Source organism: Salminus brasiliensis, chromosome 13 (assembly GCF_030463535.1).
Source record: "Salminus brasiliensis chromosome 13, fSalBra1.hap2, whole genome shotgun sequence".
NCBI classification, from domain to species: domain Eukaryota; kingdom Metazoa; phylum Chordata; class Actinopteri; order Characiformes; family Bryconidae; genus Salminus; species Salminus brasiliensis.
In genome coordinates, this window is record NC_132890.1 from 30,979,677 (window position 1) to 31,003,659 (window position 23,983).

Here is a 23,983-nt window from a genome sequence, read left to right on the forward strand (position 1 = left end):
TGGCGTCAATATTTAAGCATTTCCTGTTGATCTGTGGAATTCAGTAACTGGCCATTAGCTTCTGTAATAAATGTGTGTGAGTTTGTCTTCTGGGCTTTTCTACACTATTTTATTTTAGTACATATACAGCTATTCAGTTAGCTACAGAATATAACAATTATAATTATGTTAAAATCTTGTACAAATGATTAATAATTCTTTTTTTGAATGAATTTTTTAATAGGTGGATCCCGGCAGGATCTGTCATGTTCAAGAGTTTTCTAAACTGGTGTGAGGCATAATTCTGCCACCTATATTATTCAATTAGCATCAATAATTACGCATTTCCTGTCGATCTATGGAATTCAATAACTGGCCAATAGCTTCTGTAATAAATGACCCTAACACTAGACTAACACTTCAGACTGAGATGTTGAGACCTAATCCATATTAGAACTAGACTAACTTTACCAGAGGACGGATGTGTTTAAACGTGGACTGGTCATTGTGAAGTTCGGGATTTTCCCAGTAGGCCGGTCCAGTGACAGCTCAGCCACGGTATTATATAGCTTGTAGTACATATACAGCTATTCAGTTAGCTACAGCAAGACCGTTATAGCATGTAGCAGCTGCCATCGAAACTGAAAGTGCAGTTAGTACCTAGCTAGCCCTAGCTAGCACAATCCTGCAAATTCATACTACATATTACTGTGAAAATGTAGAAAGTTAGAAAATTAATATTCTACAAGAAATGCGAATAACTGCATTGCAAAGCTAAATGAAGGTGATCTGAAGGCAAAGGCAGCCTACATCAGCCCACGTCTCATCACCCTTTGACCTCACGTAGGCTGTTCAGGCCTGCAGTACCATCCCAGAGATTAGAAGGCAGAGGTTTATGTGATATGAAGTAAATAAAAAGGCCACATGAGGAAAAGATAAATGCATAAACATTTATTCAGAGACACTCAACAGAAAGAAGAAGGAGGGAGAGAGATAGTGAGAGAGACATAGAGAGAGAGAGAGAGAGAGAGAGAGAGAGAGAGAGAGAGAGAGAGAGAGAGAGCTAGAGAGCTACCTGAAGAATGTCTTCCTGATTCACACTGGTTGATTGGCAGTGTAAAAATAAGGCAAAGGGCATTAGATGATGGGTTCTGTACACTTGTGCACCAACGACAGGTATACATTCACTTCTTAGCTTCACCTTTACAAATGTCTTCACATAGAGTCTGTGTTTTCAGAGGAGGGGGGGCAACAGATTAGTCTATTTTTGGAGAAGAAAGAAGCGGCCGAGTTGAGTTCATACACACACACACATACACACACACTCGCACTCACAGCCAGTTGAAAGCAGTTTGACACTCAGAACAATATTTGGAATATCTGACACCATCACATCACTAATATAACGTCTCTCCATCTTAATAGATGTGTATTTCCTTCTCTCTCTTTATATATAGATTTATATATATGTTTCTTTATATAGTATACATCCATTTTACATCTGTCCATATAGCCCATATCTCTGCTTTATGCTTTTCATTTGTTTAAAAAATAGAAGTAAATAAGAATATACCTTAAACTGTTTATTTGTACAAGTGTTAACTTTCAGCCTGTACAAAAGGACAGGAAATAAAGAACCTTCTATTGGACACCTTTAGCAGCATACTCCACATCTGCCACGCATTCCTGTGGGCTAGTTAGCGAAAGAACAAAGAGCTTGCTTGACTTGAAAAACCCTTTTCTGAACCAATTGAACCAATAGAAACTAAAGGCAGTTGCTGAATTCCAGCAGTAAATCGTAAGGTTCTTTAGAGTAGTCAACTACTAAATCTGTTAGGTGGCGCTGTGGGCTTGCACGATGGCACAATGTAGAAAACATGGACACCCTGGTTCCATTCCCATCCGTTTTGTGGAAGTGAGGCTAAAATTGTCCGCCATGTCGTCACATTTGTACCCAGAGCCTTTGCAGTAGAGATCAGAGGCGGAGCCAGACAGCCCCATTCACCCAGACCAGGAGTGTCTCAGACCGCCTTCACTGAGCTTACAGCGCAGAAAATCGCAAAGCGGATTTCACCCCCGGATTCCCAGTTTGTCCGGTAAGTGGGATGATCCAACACTAAGTGTGCAGCTTATGTAAGTTCCACTACAACTCAGCTCCTCTATGTAGTGATCAGAAAAAAATCTTTTAAAATTTGTAACATTAAAAAATAATAATTAATCAAAACAACATTAAGTATTACAATCATAATTATGTTAAAATCTTGTACATATAATTAATAATATTTTATTTCATTAATTTTTTTAATAGGTGGATCCCAGCAGGGTTTGTCATGTTTCAGAGTTTTCTAAACTATATTATTCAATTGGCGTCAGTATTTAAGCATTTCCTGTTGATCCATTAGCTTCTGTAATAAATGTGTATGAGTTTGTCTTCTGGGCTTTTCTACACTTTTTATTCTGGTTAAATCAGACTCTGCTTTGTTTCCCCCCTTGGTGCGATTAGTTTGGGCAGGAATACGGACCAAAACAACCACACTAAAAACCCCTGAGAGGAGGTGGTCCCACGATTTCTGGGGCTTTTAGGGTTACTTCTCAAGTCTGAGCTGTGTTTGAGCTACGCTTGCTATACATTGGCCAAATAATTCAACACTACAGCTACGAACTGATGCCATCACTGCCGTTGCCCCATATTAAACTGCACAGAAATCTGCAGCACTAGTCCAGAACACAGGGCCTTCTCCCAGAATTGACTTCCTTGCTCCTACATCAGACAGCCCTGACCAATCAGCAGAGAGAATGTTCTCATGTGGTTTGTTGTGAGGCATTTTGGTGCGCTTGGATTTCTCCTTGTGTAACAACAAACCGAACCAAGAGGAAACGCTCCAAGTCTACAAACTCATTAACTGATTCGGACAAGAGCAAACCAGACTCCAGGTGTGAAAACGCCCAAAAGTCAATCCTCTTCAGTAGCAAGAAAGTGTTCTCGCAGAAACAACACACTCAGCTTGGGATAAAATTCCTCAGCTTCACAGAGATGTCCTGCTTTGTTAGATACTGCCAGCTCACACAGCATCTCAGAACAGCAGCGCCGACCTCGGATCACTTCTTGTCCCCAAAATCCTGATAAATGAACGAGAGGCCAGTCCAGAGGAGAGCTCCTCCTCCGAGATGAGTTATAAATACCAGTAATTGACTGATAACCACGCTTGGTGGTCAGTTAGAGGTGGCTATATCAGGCCAGGCCAATGCAAACACCCACAAACACAGAATTTAATGGGACTCTCGAGTCTGTGTGTTTTGCATTGCAGCCTAGAATTTCAGCATCTCCACTCCAAACCCATAAAGTGGAGGGTCATAGAGGGTGTAGTCGCTGTCACTCAAGCATAACAGTGCTTTGTGGTCTTTTTTTTGGTCTTGGTCTTCATGTTCCAGAGATATTATAGAAGAACTTGAGGTTCGCTAATCAGGAAAGACAGTTAACCCTTGGAAGTCGCGGATTTGGCCGCTCAGATGAACGAGCAGGGAAACTGTGCTGATCCTAAACTTTCAATTCATAACACATTACTGTTTGTAAGTTTGTATTATGATCCAGGGGAGGGAAAGTTAGATTCTTAGATGCATCTGAATGATGACGTGTGCAATTCTGAACTGATTAATACAGTAAATGTCAAAAATAGTTTTTTTATAAATGATAATTGATAATGTGATCAGGAGTGCTGCCAAGAATTTTGGGCCAGCATCACTAATATTTCTGCCAAATACTCAATTAATACATTTTTTCGGCCCCTGTCAGTCACAGGCCCATAAAATCGTCCTAACTTTTCTCCCTATGCGGCTCCCACTGAATGTAATGTTGACAAAACACAAAAGTACAGAAGTGAGCGTCGCCAGACAGTCGCCGGCATGCTCATAACAGAGACACAAGATGGATAAGCGAGAAATCCGACCAGCACTCTCTGCATTGAAAGCTAGTGTATGGGGGCTCCCAGTGGTCCAGAGGAATAAGGTGCCGCCACTATGAAAAGAGGATGGCTGGTTTGAATCCCAGCACTGATGTCTGCTGGCTGATGCATTCAGAGTCAGGTACACAACCGTGTTGGTTGCATCAGTGGTAGCTGGCTGGCCATGCATGTTGTGGAGGAGGCGTGTGTCGGCCTTCACCCACCCGGTGTTGTTAGCACTGCATGGGATAGGGGAGAATATGAAGGGGTATTCAGTTGTTTCACATTTTGGAGTCGAGATACAGCAGCATCCTACCTTAAAGATATTCTACTGACACAGCGATCCCCAAACTCTACAACGGGACCGAAACTAAAGTCATGGAGGAGTAGGTCTGGATTTCTAAGGGTTAACAATGAGTTAAGGTTAAAGAAGCCAATAAGTGATGGCTTTTATTAGTGACAACCCAGCACCACTGAATCGTCCCAGGTGAAGTTATCATGGGTCATCAGATGGAGGGCTGGACATTCCTGGTCTACACTCTATTCCGATGTCTGCTCCGTCTAACACTGTTCCTTATACAGTCCAAAACAAATGGAAAATACCACAAGATTTAGGGTGGCTTCACGCACACACACACTTACACTCAGAAGCCCTACAACAAAACAAATGAGTCAAATGAAGATATTCACACACACACACACATACACACACACACACCTACACGCACACTCAGCTAGACCTAAAGCCATATACAAATACATATAAAAATATAGAGTCCTCTGAATGCCCTTTTTACAGTTTTGAATATCATAGTTACTTTTCCTTTTTATGGTTTAAAATATCAGTTTAGGTAAAGGCGCCGTGGACGTGTGTAACATGTGCACTCTAAAGAGTGGGGTGTTACTTTTGGTGTGTGTGAAATGGAGTGTGTGTTTGGAGGAGAGAATCAGTTCAACACTGACGCCTTGTGTTTCAAATCTGGCCTCGGATGAGATAAAGAGCCTGAGGTGGAAACCCTAACGAACACACGGTCCCCCTCTCACCCCAAACCTAGTCGATCAAAACAGGTGTCTGAAGTTTGCGTCTTCACCTTAGCTACAAAGCTAAAGTAGCTAACAAGCAATGGAAGCTAAGTTCGAGCTGCTTTGTTACTTAAATCCATTCATTTCTTTCAGTGGCCAAATCTAATCTGTGTGCACAGACTATATTCACATTTGCTCTCATATGCACAATGACTGCCACAGCCAGAAGTATTAGTGGTGTAACGAATGAAAAATTTCATGGTTTGGTTTGGATTATGCTTTTTGAGTCACGGATCAGATCATTTTTTTAGAATGAGCAAAAAAAGAAAAACATATAGCTTTGACTTTGAAAGTATTTTAATGTATTTTGCTTTGTTTGTATTAGTGACTTTTATTTTGACACGTCTGTTTGTTTGCATAAGTGACTTATTTTGACACAGTCTGTTCATTAGCGTGTGTTAATGTGTGTGTAGCGTGTGAGCGATTTTTATTTTGACATTGTCTGTTTGATTATTTGTTTTAGTGACTTATTTTAACATGGTCTGTTTGTTAGATATTCATGACTTTTATTTTGACATAGTTTGTCTGTATTAGTGACTTTTATTTTGACACTGTCTGTTTGTTTTAGTGACTTTTATTTTGACACTGTCTGTTTGTATTAGTGACTTTTATTTTGACATAGTCTTTTATTTATTAATGACTTATTTTTGCACTGTCTGTTTGTATGAATTAATTTAATTTTGACAAGGTGTGTTTGATCATCTGTATTAATGACTTATTTTGACAGTCTGTTTGTATTAGTGATTTTTATTTTGACATAGTCTGTTTGTTAGTCCTAAGTGACTTATTATGATTTTATAATATTTATAATTTATATTATGAGTTTTGTTTATATTAGTGACTTATTTTAGCACAGTCTGTTTGTATAAGTGCCTTTCATTTTTACACTGTCTATTTGATTGTCTGTATTAGTGACTTTTTTCTAGCACAGTCTGTTAGTTTATTGGTTATTAGAGACTTTTATTTTGACACAGCCTGTTCGAGACTTAGAGGTTGAAGTTTAAAGGAGCCAATAGAGGAGATTCAGTCATTCTGAGGTTGGCTTCCATTTTTTCCACTCAGCCCGAATCCAGATGAGACTCCCACGACTCACACTAATATAGCTCTGCTCTCCACTCATACACCAGAGTGATGGAGCTGGAGATGTTCAGTAACTACCAAAACCAGTGGACTGGAGGCCCCACTTCACAACTTACAGGACTTGAGGGGGCTGCTACTAACGTATTAAGGCTAGATACCACAGGACGCCCTCAGAGGCCTTGTGGATTCCATGCCTCAAATGGTCAGATCTGTCGAGGGGGACCTACTCAATATTATGTCAATACTAATGTTATGGCTGATCGGACCAAACATCTCAAAGAACCCTTTTTTCGGTACTATTTATCACTCTAACTTAGGTTACCCTGTCCAAACCTGACAGAATATTAGGCTCATGGCTGAGTGTTCATGTACGTGACCACAGGGCTTGAGTTTCTTTTCTATGGACTGTATTTGGTTTTATCTGACGAATTGGACACATTTAGCAAAGCACGTTCTTTGGCTTGCAGTCTGTTCACAGCATTAGACTAGCTATTAGCTGTGATGACAGTGGGTTTAAGTCAGGTTCAGGCTTTAAACTGACCAGTAACAGTCTCGCCTAGATCGGGTCAGGTCTGAAAATTGCAGACCCATTTTAAAAAGCTTCTTCGAGGAACATATACAACAGGTTTACCTTCAAAGGAAGAACCATTTAACCAGGCAAAGAACCATTGTAACACTGAGGTGTCATGGATCTACAGACTGCTGCCCTTATTAAAGAAGCCCCATTCATCAATGTCTGTTAAGTGCTCCAGCTCTCCATGTTTAACCTAGAATGCATGAACAAGCACAGACGACTTTCTTGTCGCACATTGTCAGCTGCCACATATCTGATCTGGTGAAACTGGCTTGCATGTGAGGAAATCAGATTTGAAGACTTAAAAAAAGCCTTCTGCACTTCAGACTGCAGACGATCTGTCCTGTTCAAATCAGATGTACTGAAAAATGGAACAAAGCCAAATAGACATGCCTAAACAACCAAAAGCTCCAGTGCAAAGCTGAGGAACCAAACTTCAGACACCGAACCGGCCTTGCCAGACTGCCTATATCTGGGATAATGGGAAAACTGTCAATTCGATTTTTTGCTGACCTACAGCTTTAAACTCGGTATCCCATAAGCGGAAGTCAATCCTGACCTGTTTCAATCCCCCAATGGACATTGAGCGTGTTATTTGGAGAAGGAATGCCATGACGTGGCGATGTAGCAGAAAGCTTGGTAGTTTGAAACAATTATCATGAGTTACTAATATAAATAGTGTATAGCTGTAATGCGCTAGCAGTCTTTTACAGCTCATGCCACGCCGGGACTGGCGCGTGACTGTAGCCGTGGCAACCGACGCCTCAATACAAGTCTTTGAAAGGTTTGGAGTAGTTGAACATCAGATAGTCCATGTAGTAGAAGTCGTACGCCCTCTGCCTGTCAGAGGCATTGAGCTGTGTGAAGTAGTGTTGGGTGATGTGTGTGGAAGTCCTGGCCGCTTTGGGGTTCCTGTCCTTGAACGTCGGGAAGGTGAGGTTTCTCGGGGCGCCTGTCCTGCGCAGGAGGAAGTTGGCCTCCTCCTCCATGGTCTCAAACTTGCCAATGAAGTCGTAGTTCAGCAGACAGGGGCTGCAGAGCTGGCTGACCGGCTCCCAGTGGATGTCCATGCCCACCGGGCGGTGCACGTCCAACAGGTAGCGGATGAACTCCTGGAAGGTGACGCCGCTGCCCGTCCTGAGGGCCGACTTGGAAGCGTTCACCCTGTACTTGGAGATGATGGGCTTACCGAAGACGGGGTGGTAGTAGGAGTTTGGGCTCTCGAACTTGTCTCTGAAGGCAGACACCAGCCTTTCCATGGGCTCCCTCACGAACAGCACCTTGGTGTAGGTGTCCAGGCGTCTGGCGATGCCCTGCCGGTGAAGGTGGAGGATGTGAGGTCAGGTTAAATGCATGTATTTTCCACTATATCAACAATTCAGTTATACTTAATAAGAACAAGCTCATTTCTGATACCCCACACCCCCTCCTCCCAGTCTTACCTGCCGGTCAAAGCTGTCCAGTCGCTTCAGGTGGTTTCCGTAGTGGACGGCGTCGTGGCCGATGTCACGAGTGGATGAGGCGACACCGTCCAGCACCATCAACACCCTCTTCCAGTTGGAGCAGCCGGCCTTAGGTACCTCACAGTACAGCAGCTTGTAGCGGTCCTCCACGTAGATGCGGCTGACGTGGTGAGGCGTGACGGTGCGGGAGATGTTGCTGCGGTACTTGGCGCACACCTCCTTCATCAGCTGCCGCCGAGCCTCCTGGATCCGTGAGAGCCGCCACCAGCTTTTAGGCATGGTATCCGACAGCGATGACGAGGAGGATAAAGATGAAAAGTTGGAGTTGGAGAGTGGTCGCAAGACCGGGCCCGTCTTGAGGAGCTTCCGGTGGCGTTTGGTGACCCGCTGGCCCAGCTCGTGCTCCCGGGAGCCAGGTGTGGGGGCCAGCCTGTTCCACTCAGAGGCTGGAAACTGCATGGGCGAGACAGGGTGATCGGCGCTTGGCTCATCATGCCTGGCTCCTCTGACCATCCGAGCTGCAGCAGCAGCGCTGCCTGCGACATCGCTGTCCTGTTGGCCACAGAGCTCCTAGACATACAGTAGCAGAATAAGTATGTACGCGTATGTAGACGTAGTGAGTGACAAATGCCTTAAATAGCTGCATGTCCAAAAGTATCTAGACACCCCTTCTAATTAGTGGATTAATGAAGCTCCATCCAATAACTTTAGCATAAGTAATACCCTTGATATCAGGAGTAACACTGGGTGTGCACTGAATGAGGAACCCTCACACTACTGAGAGTGGCTGGTCCTCATATAGCCACTAGATGGAGCAATTTCACCACTTCCCACCTCCTAGACTCCAGCACCAGTAAACTTTCCAAACCCGCCCTGCTCTGAGCTGTCCTGCTGTAATATAACACGGCCGCGCGAGAGCCAGCGTGTGATGAGTGCGTTTAATCGCAGTGTCAGATTCCTCAGTGCCACGAGAGACTGCCACGGGCAAATATCAATTCTGTTACTCATTTAAGGTGCAATAAAGGCAGTGAATTGAATAATCATAAGTGCAGTAATAACCAGGGGACTAGGCCATAATGAGACAGTGGGGCGGGTGATTAGGATGGTACTGCAACCTGGCCACTGATGACCATCACTGCTGCTGGATGCAGTGTGTGGTCATTTTAGGGGAGGGGAGGGGAGGAAGCAGGACATGAGGGTAAATGTGAAGAAGGGGGAGGGCAGTGGAGTGAGAGGAAAGATAATTATGCAGATGACTGTTCACGGCTGTGTGTGTGTGTGTGTCTGGTGAATATTGGTCAGTAAGGGTGTGCAGGGTGTAAGATAGGGCCCTAAATGTTTGTTATGATGATGTAATATACTGTCACATTGCCCACCCTTAACATACATACACACCCACCCTTAACATACATATACACACACATAAGTGTACTACTTTCTCACCTCTCTTGTCTGCCGAGTCATGCCACTGAACTTGACCCCTGTGTGAGAGACAGAGAGAGAGAGAGAGAGAGAGAGAGAGAGAGGGTTATTAGTATGAAACACGTGCGGGTGAATTAGTGTTTCACGAGAAGGCAAAGCTGAGAGATCAAAGACTCCAGAACCTTCTGGAAATGGAAAAGCTGTATGTCAGTTAGCCGCTGAGCTGCGGGGTAAAAGGCGCATCATGTCCTTGTCTTGTAGAACAGCTGCAGTAAATGCGTTCACTCGCACTGGGCTGCATCTCAGCATTACTCCAAACCACGGTTCTGCTGTGACCCAGAAGCCACCTTTAGTGAATGTCACGCCTCCTCCTCTGCGTGGCTTTTAGTCCTGCTTTCAGTGCTTACTAGGGGTAAACTAGAGATGGGCGTAGCTGGATGCATTTTTAAAAACAAGGTTCTTCAGAGGTTTGGTAAAATCAGTGGTTCTACGTAAGACCATGTCCTCTTAAAGAAGCCTGTGAAGAACACCATAAAGGTACAAGTACAAGACTCTGGGGAACTGGGGTGGACAGAGGGGACGAGTCCCTACCAATATTTCAATGGAACTGTCTGGAGACCCCACATTAAAAAAACAAACAAACAAACATAGAAATAAATATAAATAAATCAAGTTTAAATTAGCAATATGACCTCATAACAGTATCACGATCAATTAAACATTTTATCTTGATAACAAACGATGACCAGTATTTTTGACTGGTTCATGGTTTAAGTTCTTCTCCATGTTGCTTCCATATCATATACTGGACCGGACGGGCCGGAATCAGGCGACTGCACACGCAGTACTATGGCCTTTTGTGTATGGTCAAATTATTACTAAGGCCGCACCGTACCGCTCTGGACCAGGAAGTACACGGTGTCTCATAATGATTATGTGAGGTTTGTTTATTAGTCTTGCACCACAACCACAAGGCTAATGCAGCTAGCTAACATTAGCTAACTCACTGAAGCTGTAATTCATCTGTCAGCATCGTGGAACCGGCAGGCAAAGTTCACACTCGTCTCAAACCACGGCAAGAAGGTCGTTTTATAGATACAGTCTGCCAAGTAATGTTGAGATCCACTTAAAAGTTTGAAGCGAACTCAGTGAGGTTTGATGCAAGTGTGTGACGCCTTCGGCAGGCTGACGGAAAGCCATAGCCGTGGTCCCGGCATAACAGACTGTATACACGAACCCAGTCCTGTCCCACTGAACGGTTCAGGGGCCCTCAGTATGGTTAGCTAACCGTGCTGAGAAACCATTGCTCGAACTGCTTTACATTACTGCACTTAACAGCTAAAATAAACCTCTCTTTAGTGTTGTTCATCGAAATAAGGTCTCAAATGAATGTTTAGGATACTTAGTAAATAATGCAGCCGAACAGAGATCAAGCTCTTGCTATTTTTGGAGCTTTTGGAAGTCAATTGATTAAGGGAGAAAATTATCATAATGAAAATAATCATTATAAGAGACTTTTTTACATACATGTACATTCAAAAATAAATGTCTGTTTTCATTCCTTTATCCAAAAAGTGTTATTATAAACTTCTATAACCAGAGAATATAATATACCACCAGTGTATAAAGCACCTTAGTATGTCATAAGCCTTGCTATGATACAGGGTTAAGGGACACTGTATCTGATATAATGATAATAATAATAATAATAATAATAACAAGAAATAGAAGCATTGTAAAATACTGTATAATACCATAAAACTGTGATATTTTCCGAGACACTTATCATATTGTTAAAATCTCATACCGTTGCAACCCTAGTGTGTATATCACCCCGTCTGCAGGTAATAATATGCTGTAAATCAGCTCATATCATCCACCCTTGTTATTCATTCAGCTTCAGTCAATACACTCAGTACATGTCCGTTGAAATCAATGCAATAAAAATGCAATAAAACACTGAATACATTTCAGAAGCAGCCCCACTGAGCTGCACGCCAGCCTTAGGCAGTAATGTTGTGTGTGTGTGTGTGTGTGTGAAAGAGAGAGAGTGAAAGAGTGTGAGAGATTGAGGTGTAATTGAAGACCCGTATACACAGGGAAGCCCCTGCCTGCATTACCCGCACACATAACACACACACACACACTGCTGCAGAATGAGGCTTTCACCACGACAGCCAGACCCGGGGAATGGCTTTCAGTCCCTTGTGGTGACGAGACGGGCACAGCCAATCCTGCTTGTGTCGAGTGTGTATGTATGTGTGTGTGTGTGTTTCTGTGTGTGTGTATGAGTAATAATTTGTGAGGCTCTGAGACAGGTACTGAGCTGCTGGGCAGATGTGGCATGTCTGGAATGGTGCATGTGTGTGTGTGTGTGTGTGTGTGTGTGTGTGTGTGTGTGTGTGTTTGTGTGAGAGCATGTTTTTATAGGATGGTACACGTGTGTTTATGTGTGTGTTGCTAGAGATGAGGAGAGTAGGCTTCTTCAACTGTGCTTTGGGTTCTGGCTCTTTGCATGTGTGTGTGTGTGTGTGTGTGTGTGTGTGCTATAGAGGTGTGTGTGAGTATCTCTAAGTAGTCTGAAAAATGTGACTTTTTCTTTTACTTGTTTTTTCTCCCACAATCCTTTTCAACAACAAAAAAGCTGTTAGCGCAGCACTAATATGCTACTGGAGTCCCATAAAAAAGGCCAGCAGAAATTAGCATCATCATAGTATCAGTGTGTTTTCCTCATATTTTATACTGAATACACTGACTAGCCATTACATTAGTACCACTTGCCTAATACTGAGTAGATCCCCCCTGTGCTGCCACAACACTTCTGACCATCAAGACCTCTGAAGGTCTCCTGTGGTATCTGGCACCAAGACTAATGACCTGTAAGTGGTGAGGTGGGGCGTCCACGGCCCCGCATTAAAGAGTCTCAGGTGCCCATGACCCTGACACCGGTTCACCGGTTGTCCTGTCTTGTTTGACTTTTAGCAGCAACTGACCCCCCCCCCCCACACACACACACACAAGATCTGCCTGATTTTTGGAGATGTTCTGACCCAGTCGTCTAGCCATCGCAGTTTGGTTCTTATCAAAGTGCTTTTAAAACCTTCATCACCTTAAAGAGCTGACTGTTCACTTGCACCTCTCGAGAGATGAAGCCACTGTAGATGAAGATAATCAGTGTTTTGCTTTTCACCTGTCAGTGGTGTTAATGTTATGGCAATGAAGAAATAGGAGTGATTAGTTGACATTCTGAGTGTATTCCACAATTTCTCCACACAGTGTTTTTCTTAAGGATGCCCATTCCAACTAATGTTTAATATCTGAGTATCCATAACACCTAATAAACTGAGATTTGATTCAAAAGCTACACCAAAATTAGCATAATTAGCATAGCGCTGTAGGCTCATTATTTTAGCTGATTCAAAACACCAAACGTTTGCAGGAAGGAGAGGAATACATTTAAAAACATGTTTTGTAAATGACAAAACAGCCCAGAGAAATCTGTAGGCTGTCAAACCGGACAAGGACCCAGATTACATGCCCATGTGGGCTCTGTATGGGTAGCCCAGCTGGGAGCCAGAAAGTTCTGTCCACGGATTCCATGTTGGCCCCATGTACTGATGCCTACCAGGGTCAGTGATGGGACCAGGAGGGGTTAGACATGGGCCCCATCTAGGTTGTAACACTGGCACATGGGGCCTAGATGGGACCTGTGTGATATTAAGGTGGGCTGTAACAATGGGGTTCATTTGGGAGGCCCAGTAACAACACATGTACAAACCCACCTAGCCCACGTCCTACCACATTAGCGTGTTGGCTGGGGAACAGAGGCTGTGGTGGGGTATTTTTTTAGACCTGGGTCTAACAGTCACAGTCCACAAATAACCGTAAATAAGCATAAAATATGAATGGAAATAACGTCAGATTTCCCAGAATGCAACAGCAGATATGAGTGACAGAATTAAAAGAGAGGTGTAGATTAAAATGCATTAAGGGTTAAACAGATTATGCTTTAAAAGTGTGTGTGTGTGTGTGTGTGTGTGTGTGTGTAAGTATCTGTATGGTCTAGAGTGTCTCTGTGCGTGCGCCTCCTCCACAGCCTGCTGTCACTTCATATCAGCCGGACCGAACTGACCCTGCCGAGAGGCCACAGCTGTGCGCACGCAAACACTGATGTGCATACACACACACACACCACGCACACACACACACAGACGCAGGTGTGTGTCTGGTTCAGAGTGAAGAGCACTAGAGCTGACGATTGTTTTCCACTTTACAGCTCAATCTGTTTAATCTGTCTGGCAGGGCAAGACATTTGTGTGTGTGGGTGTATATGTGCATGTGTGTGTTTTAAGTTTCCTCTAGAGCTGCACAAATCATGATTAACTGCGGATCATGATGTTTTGGCTCGATATCTTAGGAAGTGAAATCCCCTTTAATCTAGTCTAAATATCTTCTATTTCTCCAAAATAATCAATGTCTTATTTATTACTTTTATTTTTCTGTGTGAAACCAGCAGTAGACTCAACTAAAATCTCTGTTTCATCTGGAGGGGTGGTCTACACCAGCAGCAGACCCAACCAAAATCCCTGTTTCATCTAGAGGGGTGGTCTACACCAGCAGCAGACCCAACCAAAATCCCTGTTTCATCTAGAGGGGTGGTCTACACCAGCAGTAGACCCAACTAAAATCTCTGTTTCATCTGGAGGGGTGGTCTATACCAGCAGCAGACCCAACTATAATCCTTGTTTCATCTGGAGGGGTGGTCTACACCAGCAGCAGACCCAACCAAAATCCCTGTTTCATCTAGAGGGGTGGTCTACACCAGCAGTAGACCCAACTAAAATCTCTGTTTCATCTGGAGGGGTGGTCTGTACCAGCAGCAGACCCAACTATAATCCTTGTTTCATCTGGAGGGGTGGTCTACACCAGCAGTAGACCCAACTAAAATCTCTGTTTCATCTGGAGGGGTGGTCTATATATCTATTTTAGTGCTACATGTTAGCAGATAATCAGCCAGTGAGTCGTCCAGCTGTCTTGAGGACATGTCAGAGGGCAGTTATACAGTATGACGAGTATGAAACTTTTGAGGGATCGGTTGGACTGGTTTCATTAACACATGAATCTAGAATGTGGTTTAAATGGGATTTAGTGCACCGCTCCAGTTCACTAAGTAAGTGAAGGAGAGGCTACTGGAGATGTACTGTGGTAATGCTGCTGTCACTAAGGTAACTCGCACACACACACAGCTCTATGCTGGGCATGTCTCAGCAAGCATGTCATTATTGATTAGGGAGCTTGGTCAGCTGGGTAATTGAAATATCAGGAGTGTAATTGCTTCCTGCTCAAGGTGTTGTGCATGTGTGTGTGTGTGCATGAGAGAGAGGCCATACCTGTCCACTCTGACACCTGTCAAAGGCCTGCAGCTCCACACACTGCACAGCAAGGTTACGCAATGCTCAGACGTTGCTCACATACAAAACGTGATCTTTGCATTTGTTTGTATCCTATTTTGTCCACCTTCAGTGCTCCTTCAGCGTTTCTTCTGAAATCAAGGGTCTCATTGCGGTCAGGGACTGATGTTCTGAGGATAATCATGCCAACTCATGGAGCTCCATTCCTCCAGAGAACGCGGATGCTGGAGAGCTGTCTGCTCGTCTAGCCAATGTTTGGCATTAGGCATGGTGACCTCAGGTTCATGGGGGCTTGCTCCAGATTGTATACATGCAATTGAAGGCTTGTATCAGCAGTGGGGGCACCTCAAAGCAGCTGCAGTTACTCATTAAAAGAAGAGTCTGGATACTTTTGGACATAAAGTGCAGCTATGAATCAGTTCCACCAAGACAAATTCCTGTTGTTTTCACCATTTGCTTACATATTAATGTTTATGATTGTGCTCGTTAGCATATTGCATGGCAATGGATGCATTAACAGGATTAGAACATTTTCCACTGAATGTCTAATCATTGTTTTACAGGCCACTAATCTAGCAAATATTTCTCCTGCAAATATTAGCTCATACAATTATTTACAGGCTGTAAAATCAGGCTGTAAAACTAGTTTTATTCCCTGAAATTCATTCAAAGTATAAAAGTTGATTACAGGGCCCACTGAACTGCCCTCAAGAGTTTGATGTACGGTCTTTAGGATGTCATAAAAAACAACTAATTTTCATATGTGTATTCACTTAGTCGGCCTACAGCATTTAGCCCCTTCTATTCACACTGACATCATCAGGGGTGTTTCAGCCTGGACTGCAGCTTGAATGAGGCACAACATGCAACAGCAAATCAGAAGAGAGCTAATTAATCTTATTTTAGTCCTAAAAGCATAAAAACAGCCTGTTTCAATTGAAGGCCCCATTCACACTTGATGCCTTAACATGCATCCTGGGTGATCCGATCAGGTGTGAACGGGATACAGTGCGTTTCTAGGATGCTTTGTAAACCGATCACAATCGCATACGACCACGTTATTCACGGATCAGGATAGGTTGGAAAATGGTCATGTACACTGCAGTGAAAAAGCATTTTCCTAATTCCTAATTCCTAATTCCTAATTTCCTAATTTTGCACATTTGCACATTATATTTATTTATAAATTTATAAAGATTTATTCAAAACCTCCATCACACCCAAAATCTACATTTTTAATCCTCCATGCCTGCTTAGCTCCTAAATCAACCAGTTGACCAAATCTAACTGACTGTAGGGTTCAGTTTCTAGCCACACCCAAGCATGATAACTGTCTGGGAATAAATACCTGCTGAACTTAAAAAATCCCTTTAATAGAACTGGTCTGAGACACCAGCAAATTACCCTGAGAAGGGGGGGGGATACTTTTTCACAGCACTATAGACATTTTTTATTGGCTGTTTTTGGTTCATAAACCCACACAAACGTCATAAATGGCCATCAGGGGGGAATTATAAAGCAAGACAAATTAGCATATGGGCCCCTTAAAGATCATGTGTATAAATAATGCATCACTCACCAGGTGCATTTTTGATATTCAATTCTGCACATAATAGTATAATGACTGTCATTCCATTTTTAAAATCTGCTCGCTTGTGATGTGCTCGCTCTTGGCCACATTTGCCTGTCAGAGAAAGGTTTGGTAATGAAGCCTAGCTCTGCTAAGCTCCAGTATTAACTGCTTTTATCTCAAGGTCTTCCGCTACGTCAGGGATGAGAATACTCCAGTGGGCGTTACTGTTATTCGCCTTTAATGCACCGGATCACATCCGTGTCAAGGCCATCGTCTCTTCTGTACAGAAACACAGGAGCAAGGCCATGTGGAACACATACACACACACACACACACACACACACACACAGAAACCTCTTTCCTACAGTGGTGAAAAAGGGGCTTGGAGAAGTTAGAGAAAAACAGGACAAGCACGAGTTCACTGAGCATGTTTGCACTCTTAAAGATGAGAAGGTCAAATGTTAACCCTGTCCAGCAACATTAGAAAAGTCCAATTTGCCTGGTGCGGAAAGTCCAGTCCAGCAGGTCTACACTGTTCGCACAAAAGTATCCAGACACATCATTTAACGAGTGAGTTCAGCTACTTCACGGTGCACCCATTACTGACACAGGCATTTAGTTGCACATGCACAGCTTGTTTAATTGCCATAGAAAAGCACTGCCAATATAACAGGGCACTCTGGAGCAGCCAGGAATGAGTCGACAGTCACCATGCCCAGTGCAGCACTGAGCTGTGGGGCTTTATACAGTGAAACTGACCCCTCCAGAGTGCTGGAGCTCCAGCCAATTCCCCAGGGATAAGTTTGAGGGGCGTTTGTGATCTATAACTAATCATCTATCATCAATACATGACCGTACCAATGCTCTTATGGCCAAAAGCCATCAAATTCTCACAGCAACATTCCAAAATCAGGCGCATAGAGGCTGTTACTGCAGCAAAGGGAAAACAAACTTCCTAGACTAGCCTGGATTGGAAAAGCAACTCTGGAAGAGCAGGTGTCTATAAACTTTTGGACAGACCTTTGAATGTTTGTGTTTAATCAAAAAAGGACAGTCCACTTTTTTCATACCGCCAAGTATTACTGTCCCAAGTATTACTGTCCCAAGTATTACTGTACTAAGTATTACTGTACTAAGTATTAATGTCCCAAGTATTAATGTCCCAAGTATTACTGTACTAAGTATTACTGTACTAAGTATTAATGTCCCAAGTATTAATGTCCCAAGTATTACTGTCCCAAGTATTATTATACCAAGTATTACTGTCCCAAGTATTAATGTCCCAAGTATACCTGTACCAAGCATTACTGTCCCAAGTATTAATGTCCCAAGTATTACTGTACCAAGCATTACTGTCCCAAGTAATGTCCCAAGTATGACTGTACCAAGTATTACTATACCAAGTATTACTGTCCCAAGTATTATTGGTCCTGAGTACTAATGTCCCAAGTATTAATGTCCCAAGTATTACTGTACAAAGTATTACTGTACAAAGTATTACTGGGTTATACTGTATTTCCTTGGGGGGGGGGGGTACTTCTTCCTGCAGTGGATAAGAGACTCAGAAAATTAACCAATTCCTCAGATTTATTATTTACTACTTTGAGAACAGCTTATTACCAGGATAGTGTACAACAGGTATATGTGGGGATGAAACTGGGGGTATTTTTGAACACTTGTTAAACAGCCCAGTGATGGATGCTGGGTTATAAGCTAATAAAACAATATCTTGCTATCATTATTATGACAGCAATTAACCTTACCCACAATACACAGTTACCCATTAAACACACGGCAGCCTATTAGCTAATAAAGTGCCCAGAGTGAATATTAATTTTTCCGGTCCATATGACCGTCCTTCTTCTGCAGGACCTCTTTGGCACTGTAACCCTTCTGCTCCTCATATTTGCTCTCCCCATTCGCTCCCTCGGAGTCGAGAACGTACTCCCTGCTGTGCAGAAGCAGCCAAAGCCTCTCAGTGGGTGCCCTACTCTCAGCAGGAATCGGGTGGAAAACTGTTCAACTGCTCATCTCCAGAGTGCGCTCTAAAGTAGGAGCAGGTGGGCAGGGGGTACGGCTGAGCAGCGGCTTTCAACTCCAGGAGTCCTCCTTTCCTGGAAGCCTGCTACTTTTGCACAGTTTCCTCAGCTCCGACACACCTGGTTCAACTCATCTGCTAATTAGCAAGCCCTTCAGGAGCTGAATCAGGTGCAGTAAAGCGAGGGAGCTATAGAGTCGCGTTGGGTTTGGGGGACCACATAAGGAAAGAAAGCCCTGCGGCAGAGGCACTTCAGAGAGGATATGCTTGGCGCTGATATTTCGAGCAGTTGGTGGAGTTTGCCAGAGCGCTGAAGGCTTGGCTCATGTAGAGAACATGAGCGTCTGTCCCTCGTTAATACGCGTTACCTTGCAGTACCAGTATCAAACCTCTGCTAAAGGATGTGACAGCGTGCAGGTAAACACCTGAAGAACTGGGGTCCTCACCCTTACTGATGATTCACAAGCTGATGAAATGGCATCCTAGCAGGTTGCTATGGTATTGCTAGGTAGTTGCCATGGTGTCCCAGGTGATGGCTATAGGGTTGCTAGGTGGCTGCCATAGCATTTCAGGCAGTTGCTATGGTGTCACAGATGGTTGCTAGGTGGTTGTTATGGTGCTACTAGGTGGTTGCTATGGGGTTCCTAAGTGGTTGTTATTGTGTCCCAGGTGGTTGATAGTGTGTTGCTTGGCTATTGCTATTTAGGAGGTTGCTATGGTACTGCTAGGCAGTTGCCATGGCATCCCAGGTGATTGCTGTGGGTTGCTAGGTGGTTGCTATGGCATCCTTGGGCGGTTGCTATGGTGCTGCTAGACAGCTGCAATGGTGTCACAGATGGCTGCTGTGAGGTTGCTAGGTGGTTGTTAGGGTATTACTAGGTGGTTCCTATGGGATTCCTAGGCAGCTGCTATGGTGTCACAGATGGTTGCTGTGAGGTTGCTAGGTGGTTGTTAGAGTGTTACTAGGTGGTTGCTATGGGGTTCCTAGGCGGTTACTATTGAGTGTTACTAGGTGATTGCTTGAAGGTTGATTAAAGGTGGCTGCTATGGTGTAGCTAGGTAGTTTCTATGGTGTTTTAAGTCATTGCTATGGTCTTCAAGGTGGTTTCTATGAAGTTGCTAGGTGGTTGTATATAAAATTATAGTTTATTTTATAGTTAGTTTAACATTTTATCATAAGATTTTTGCAGAAACTCCTTATTTTCACTGTGTTTTCCACAGGGTTTTGACTGGTTTTCCAAAATCCCAAATTTATTCTATCCTAGAGAAATAAAGCTCAGTAATTCCGAATATGGGCCTGACACCTACTACAGACTGACACCGGCATTCTACTCGCAATTAAAGCGTAAAGTTTACGATATATTCAATAACGGTCACGTTGTTCCTTGCTCTGAGAATCCCAATGGAGAGCGGAGATCGAGCGAAAGGCTGAGATTGTGGGTCCCAACACGAGACAAGCAGAACACAACTGCAGTTGATCTCTGCAGCTCTCCACAGCAATTACGCACATCCGCAGTCTTCGCAGCTGTGAAAGCAGCTGATCACTGACCTGACCTTGCAAAGGCCAGCCAGGTCAGGGAGTAGCCAGGGAAGACACCGCATTGAGCAGCGCCAGCATAGGGCAGGTTTCAGCTGATGGAGACGTTGTGATCGGTACTGATGTTTATCGGCATATTTATCTACAGAGTTGCCCCTCTGGGCCAAACACCAGCTGAAGTACCTCTGCTTTACTCCTGCCTGTCTCCCTTAATGAACCTTTGGGGGGGGGGGGGGATGTTCTTTACAACATGTGGATGTTGAATGTAATTGCAGGTGACGTTTTAGAGACCTGATATGATCTCTTCAGCATTAGCCAGACTCTCAATCATACGGCGTTCCATTACACATAATCACCGTCTTCATGGCGTGTGCGAGAGTGAGAGTGTGTGTGGTAAACTGAAGCGCTGATGCGCATCGCTGATGGAGGGGTTGCCACGGTAATGGGAGACGTCACGTCTGCGCTCCTCCGTTCACTGATCTGGGAAAAGTTTTTTAACGAGCTTAAGGTCAAGGAACAGAATTAGTCTCTTGGCTCTAATTTCCATGGTAACCGTGTTTTCTCTTCATGGGGACTAGGTGTGTGGTCGAGGTGAGACAAACTGTGTGTGTGTGTGTGTGGGGGGGGGGTAGGGGGTGGATGTTGTATGTGTGCACCTCCAGCACTGCTGCAGAGAGCTGTGTGTGTTTATGCGTGTATATGTATGTGTGTATGTGTGTGCGTGTGTGTGTGTGATCCTTTAACAAATGCACCTGTCAGATGTGTTTCATGGCCTAAGTGAATTACGTGGAGGAGACGCGCTCACGGCGAGCTGCTAATTGGCACATAACAGATTAAGATGCTGGGAAAGCTCCTGACCCAACACACACTCACACACAGACAGACACTCACTGCTGCATTCCCACAGTCACTTTCAGTCAATTAACTACAAAGACAAGGCTAGAAAGCAAGCCCAAGAAAGACTGGATGCAAGGGATCATCTGAGTTGTCTTGTTTTAGTTGTAGGAGTTCAGGGGTTTGATTGGCTGACGCTGACAGAGAATATAGAATTCCAATTCCCCACCTTCACACAATGCTACAGTGCTGGGAGAGAAAAAGCTATCATCTGCCTTCTCCGAGTCACATGAACCACATAGTTTTTAACTGTTGCTAACACAACCCCATTGGACATTGGACAGCTGAAAGGACTTGGAACTGCTACCAGACCCCCGCACTGGCTAGGAAGCCCTAGAGCAGAGGTGGGTAATGGGGACCGGAGCGCAGCACAGTTTGCTAATTTCCATGCTCATACTAAACCTGGTGTTGCCTCAGGAAAAGTAAGAAACTGTGCAGGAATCTGGCCCTCCAGGACAGGAAATGGTCACCCCTGCCCTAGAGAGATGTTTTTTTTTTTGCCACAAATGTACTGTAAAAAAAACCTGGACAGTGCAATGTCTCTCAAAAGTGAAGCAACCACAGGTTTAGTGCCTCTGCTGGCTGGTTGCAGTATGATGCGTAGTCCAACTGTTAGTTTTCCCTGTGCTGATATTGGCACAATTTATATTTTCCCCCAGAGATTAGTATTTAACCTCTACTCTGCTGTATCGTACATTGGCTGGTGAAAACCAGGTGTCTGCAGGACCTGAATGGTCCTGAGTTGTAGTGGGACATACATTTACCGGGCAAACTGGGAATCCAGGGGGGAAGTTCCGCTCTGCTTCTGCACTGTAAGCTCAATGAAGGCGGTCTGAGACATGCTTGGTGTGAGAGAAGGGGGTGGGTCTACAGATTGCATTTTGATTATGAGGCAGTTTGCTCAATAAATCACTGTAAGATTAATGAACTTATTTCTAGACATTTTCTTATTCTATTGGCTTACTATTGTGCTTGGCATTATTTCTCAAAAGTAGAAAAATAATGTGAACAAGAAAATCAGAAATAAGTTTATTAATCTTTTACCTCATAAGAAATATTACATATCCACCTGATTAAAGATTCACTTGTCAACATAGTCAACATATAGCGCAAATGCTGAAAGGTAGGAAAAGTAAAACGAATGGACCTACATTTGATCTTAATTTGAATCATATGATAAGGAGAAAGGAATAAATGAAATGAGGAATGAATGGGAGACTGGATGAATATTGCTTTTCTACCTACATCCCTTCTTTTTAACTCTGTGAATCACATGTTTGGAGAAGACAGCTCATTTCTAGGTGAATTCACAGTTTTATTCACAGTGAATTAATAAAAGAATGGTTTCAGGAAGAGCATGACCTCCTTCTGAATGCTGTAAAACACATATTGTAGCTGTGCAGTTCCTGCAAATGGGTAGGACCAAATCCAGGCATCTTTTTTTGCCCACTTGTCTATTTTTATAGGTAACAGCAGTAATTAATAATGACTTTTAGATCTGGGCCTTTAGTTTGGGCCAAAACAACGATGTAGTATATTCAGACCTGCTCCTGAAGGCCTAACCAGTGGGAGAGCTTGCTTTGCTGTACCTACCTAGGTGCCACTGGAAGTAGATTATTATTGGACAGTTTGGCATTTCAGATTGCTTCATGTTTAGGGGACCAGACTATTGACAACAATTGGTTGCGGGTTCAATATCCAGGCTTGGCAGGCCGTCACATTTGGGCCCATCTCTACTCCCTCCACTCTACGCCCTCCACTCCGGGCACATGTGCCTACTGTCCAGTCCACGGTGTGTATGCGTGTATACACTGCACAGATGGGTTAAAGGCCACGGCCACATTTTAGCTGTGTCCAGCACAAACGGTGAACATGGTTTTTGTCTCTGTTTACAACCAAATATCATTTTTATTAAACATCTGCAGAACATGGAGGAGGGTAAGCCAGATGTTTTTTGTTGTTAGGTCTTCTCTTAAGGCCTAGAAAGCACCTTAAGAGGGATTCCCATTATATAGCAGTGTCTTAGCTATGTTAGCTTTATAGCTATAGCTGCAAAAAAGTGGAAATGTATTTTACAAGTATTTTAAAGTGTCTCTTTAATTTAGAATTGCAGGGAATGTTCATGTGCACCACTGCTAGCTTAACATGCTGCTAGAACATCCGAGTTTTATCTCATTTTTTGAACTGAATTGTGGCATTCAGGGCCTGAACTAAAGGCCACACTTCTACTACTAGTCCACTAGTGACAGGCAAGTCTACTAAAGATAACATGAGAAATCGACACAGTGCTAGTCCCCTCGGTTTCTCTCCGTCAGGCTAGCTGGTGTTCCCCGTGTTCACTCAGCCGTGTTCTGCTGCTCCCCCGTGAGCTTGTTCCTGCGTCTCCCCGAGTGCTGATTACTCTGCAGCTCCATAAAGAGCACAGATCAGATACTAAACAGCCACACAGTTCAACCTGAATGCTAATGGCACTAACAGCCAACCCTCACCTTCCCTGGAGTGTAGCGACTGCAGCAACACTACTAAGTCTTATCAGCCCAGCTGTGTGTGTGTGTGTGTGTGTGTGTGTATGTATGTATGTATGTGTGTGTGTGTGTTTAAGCAATGGAACCCCCCCCCCCCCCCCCCCCCCCATCCTTCCCCCCAAAGGCCTTCAGCTCTCACAAGTAAAGGCATGGGCCGAGGTTGTTAAAGAGCGAGAGAGAGAGTGACTGGCTCTGCTTAGCATTTACCTGCGATGCTACACTACTGACCACTGACCGGAGATTAGAGGCAGGCTGGCAGAGCATTCTCTCTAAGATGGGATTACTGCCACCCGCTGACTCGCTCACAGTCCAATGTGGATCGATTTCCTGTCACAGTCCGCTCTGCCGTACATGCCGGCTTCTGTTCAGTTGGCGGCTGCAGCCGGACGCGGCAGTTATCGAAGGCCTGTTGGAAATGCGCTGAACTGAACTGCGCCGGACCTTGACAAGTTAAAGGGCCCGC

At 44.0% G+C, this 23,983-nt stretch overlaps 1 protein-coding gene across 2 annotated transcripts in view; it reads right to left on the reverse strand.

Moving 5' to 3' along the window:
* Positions 1 to 943: 943 nt before the first annotated feature.
* The window catches only part of LOC140575248 (carbohydrate sulfotransferase 8-like), a 280,691-nt gene continuing 257,651 nt past the window's right edge, over positions 944 to 23,983 (reverse strand). For both annotated transcript variants that reach the window (XM_072695479.1, XM_072695480.1), the window contains 3 exons: positions 9,564 to 9,601; positions 8,100 to 8,690; positions 944 to 7,970 (listed from right to left, as the gene is read on the reverse strand). In XM_072695479.1, the coding sequence (XP_072551580.1) occupies positions 7,422 to 7,970; positions 8,100 to 8,690; positions 9,564 to 9,601 (1,178 nt within the window). In that variant the 3' untranslated portion in view covers positions 944 to 7,421. The remainder of the gene's footprint in view (positions 7,971 to 8,099; positions 8,691 to 9,563; positions 9,602 to 23,983) is intronic.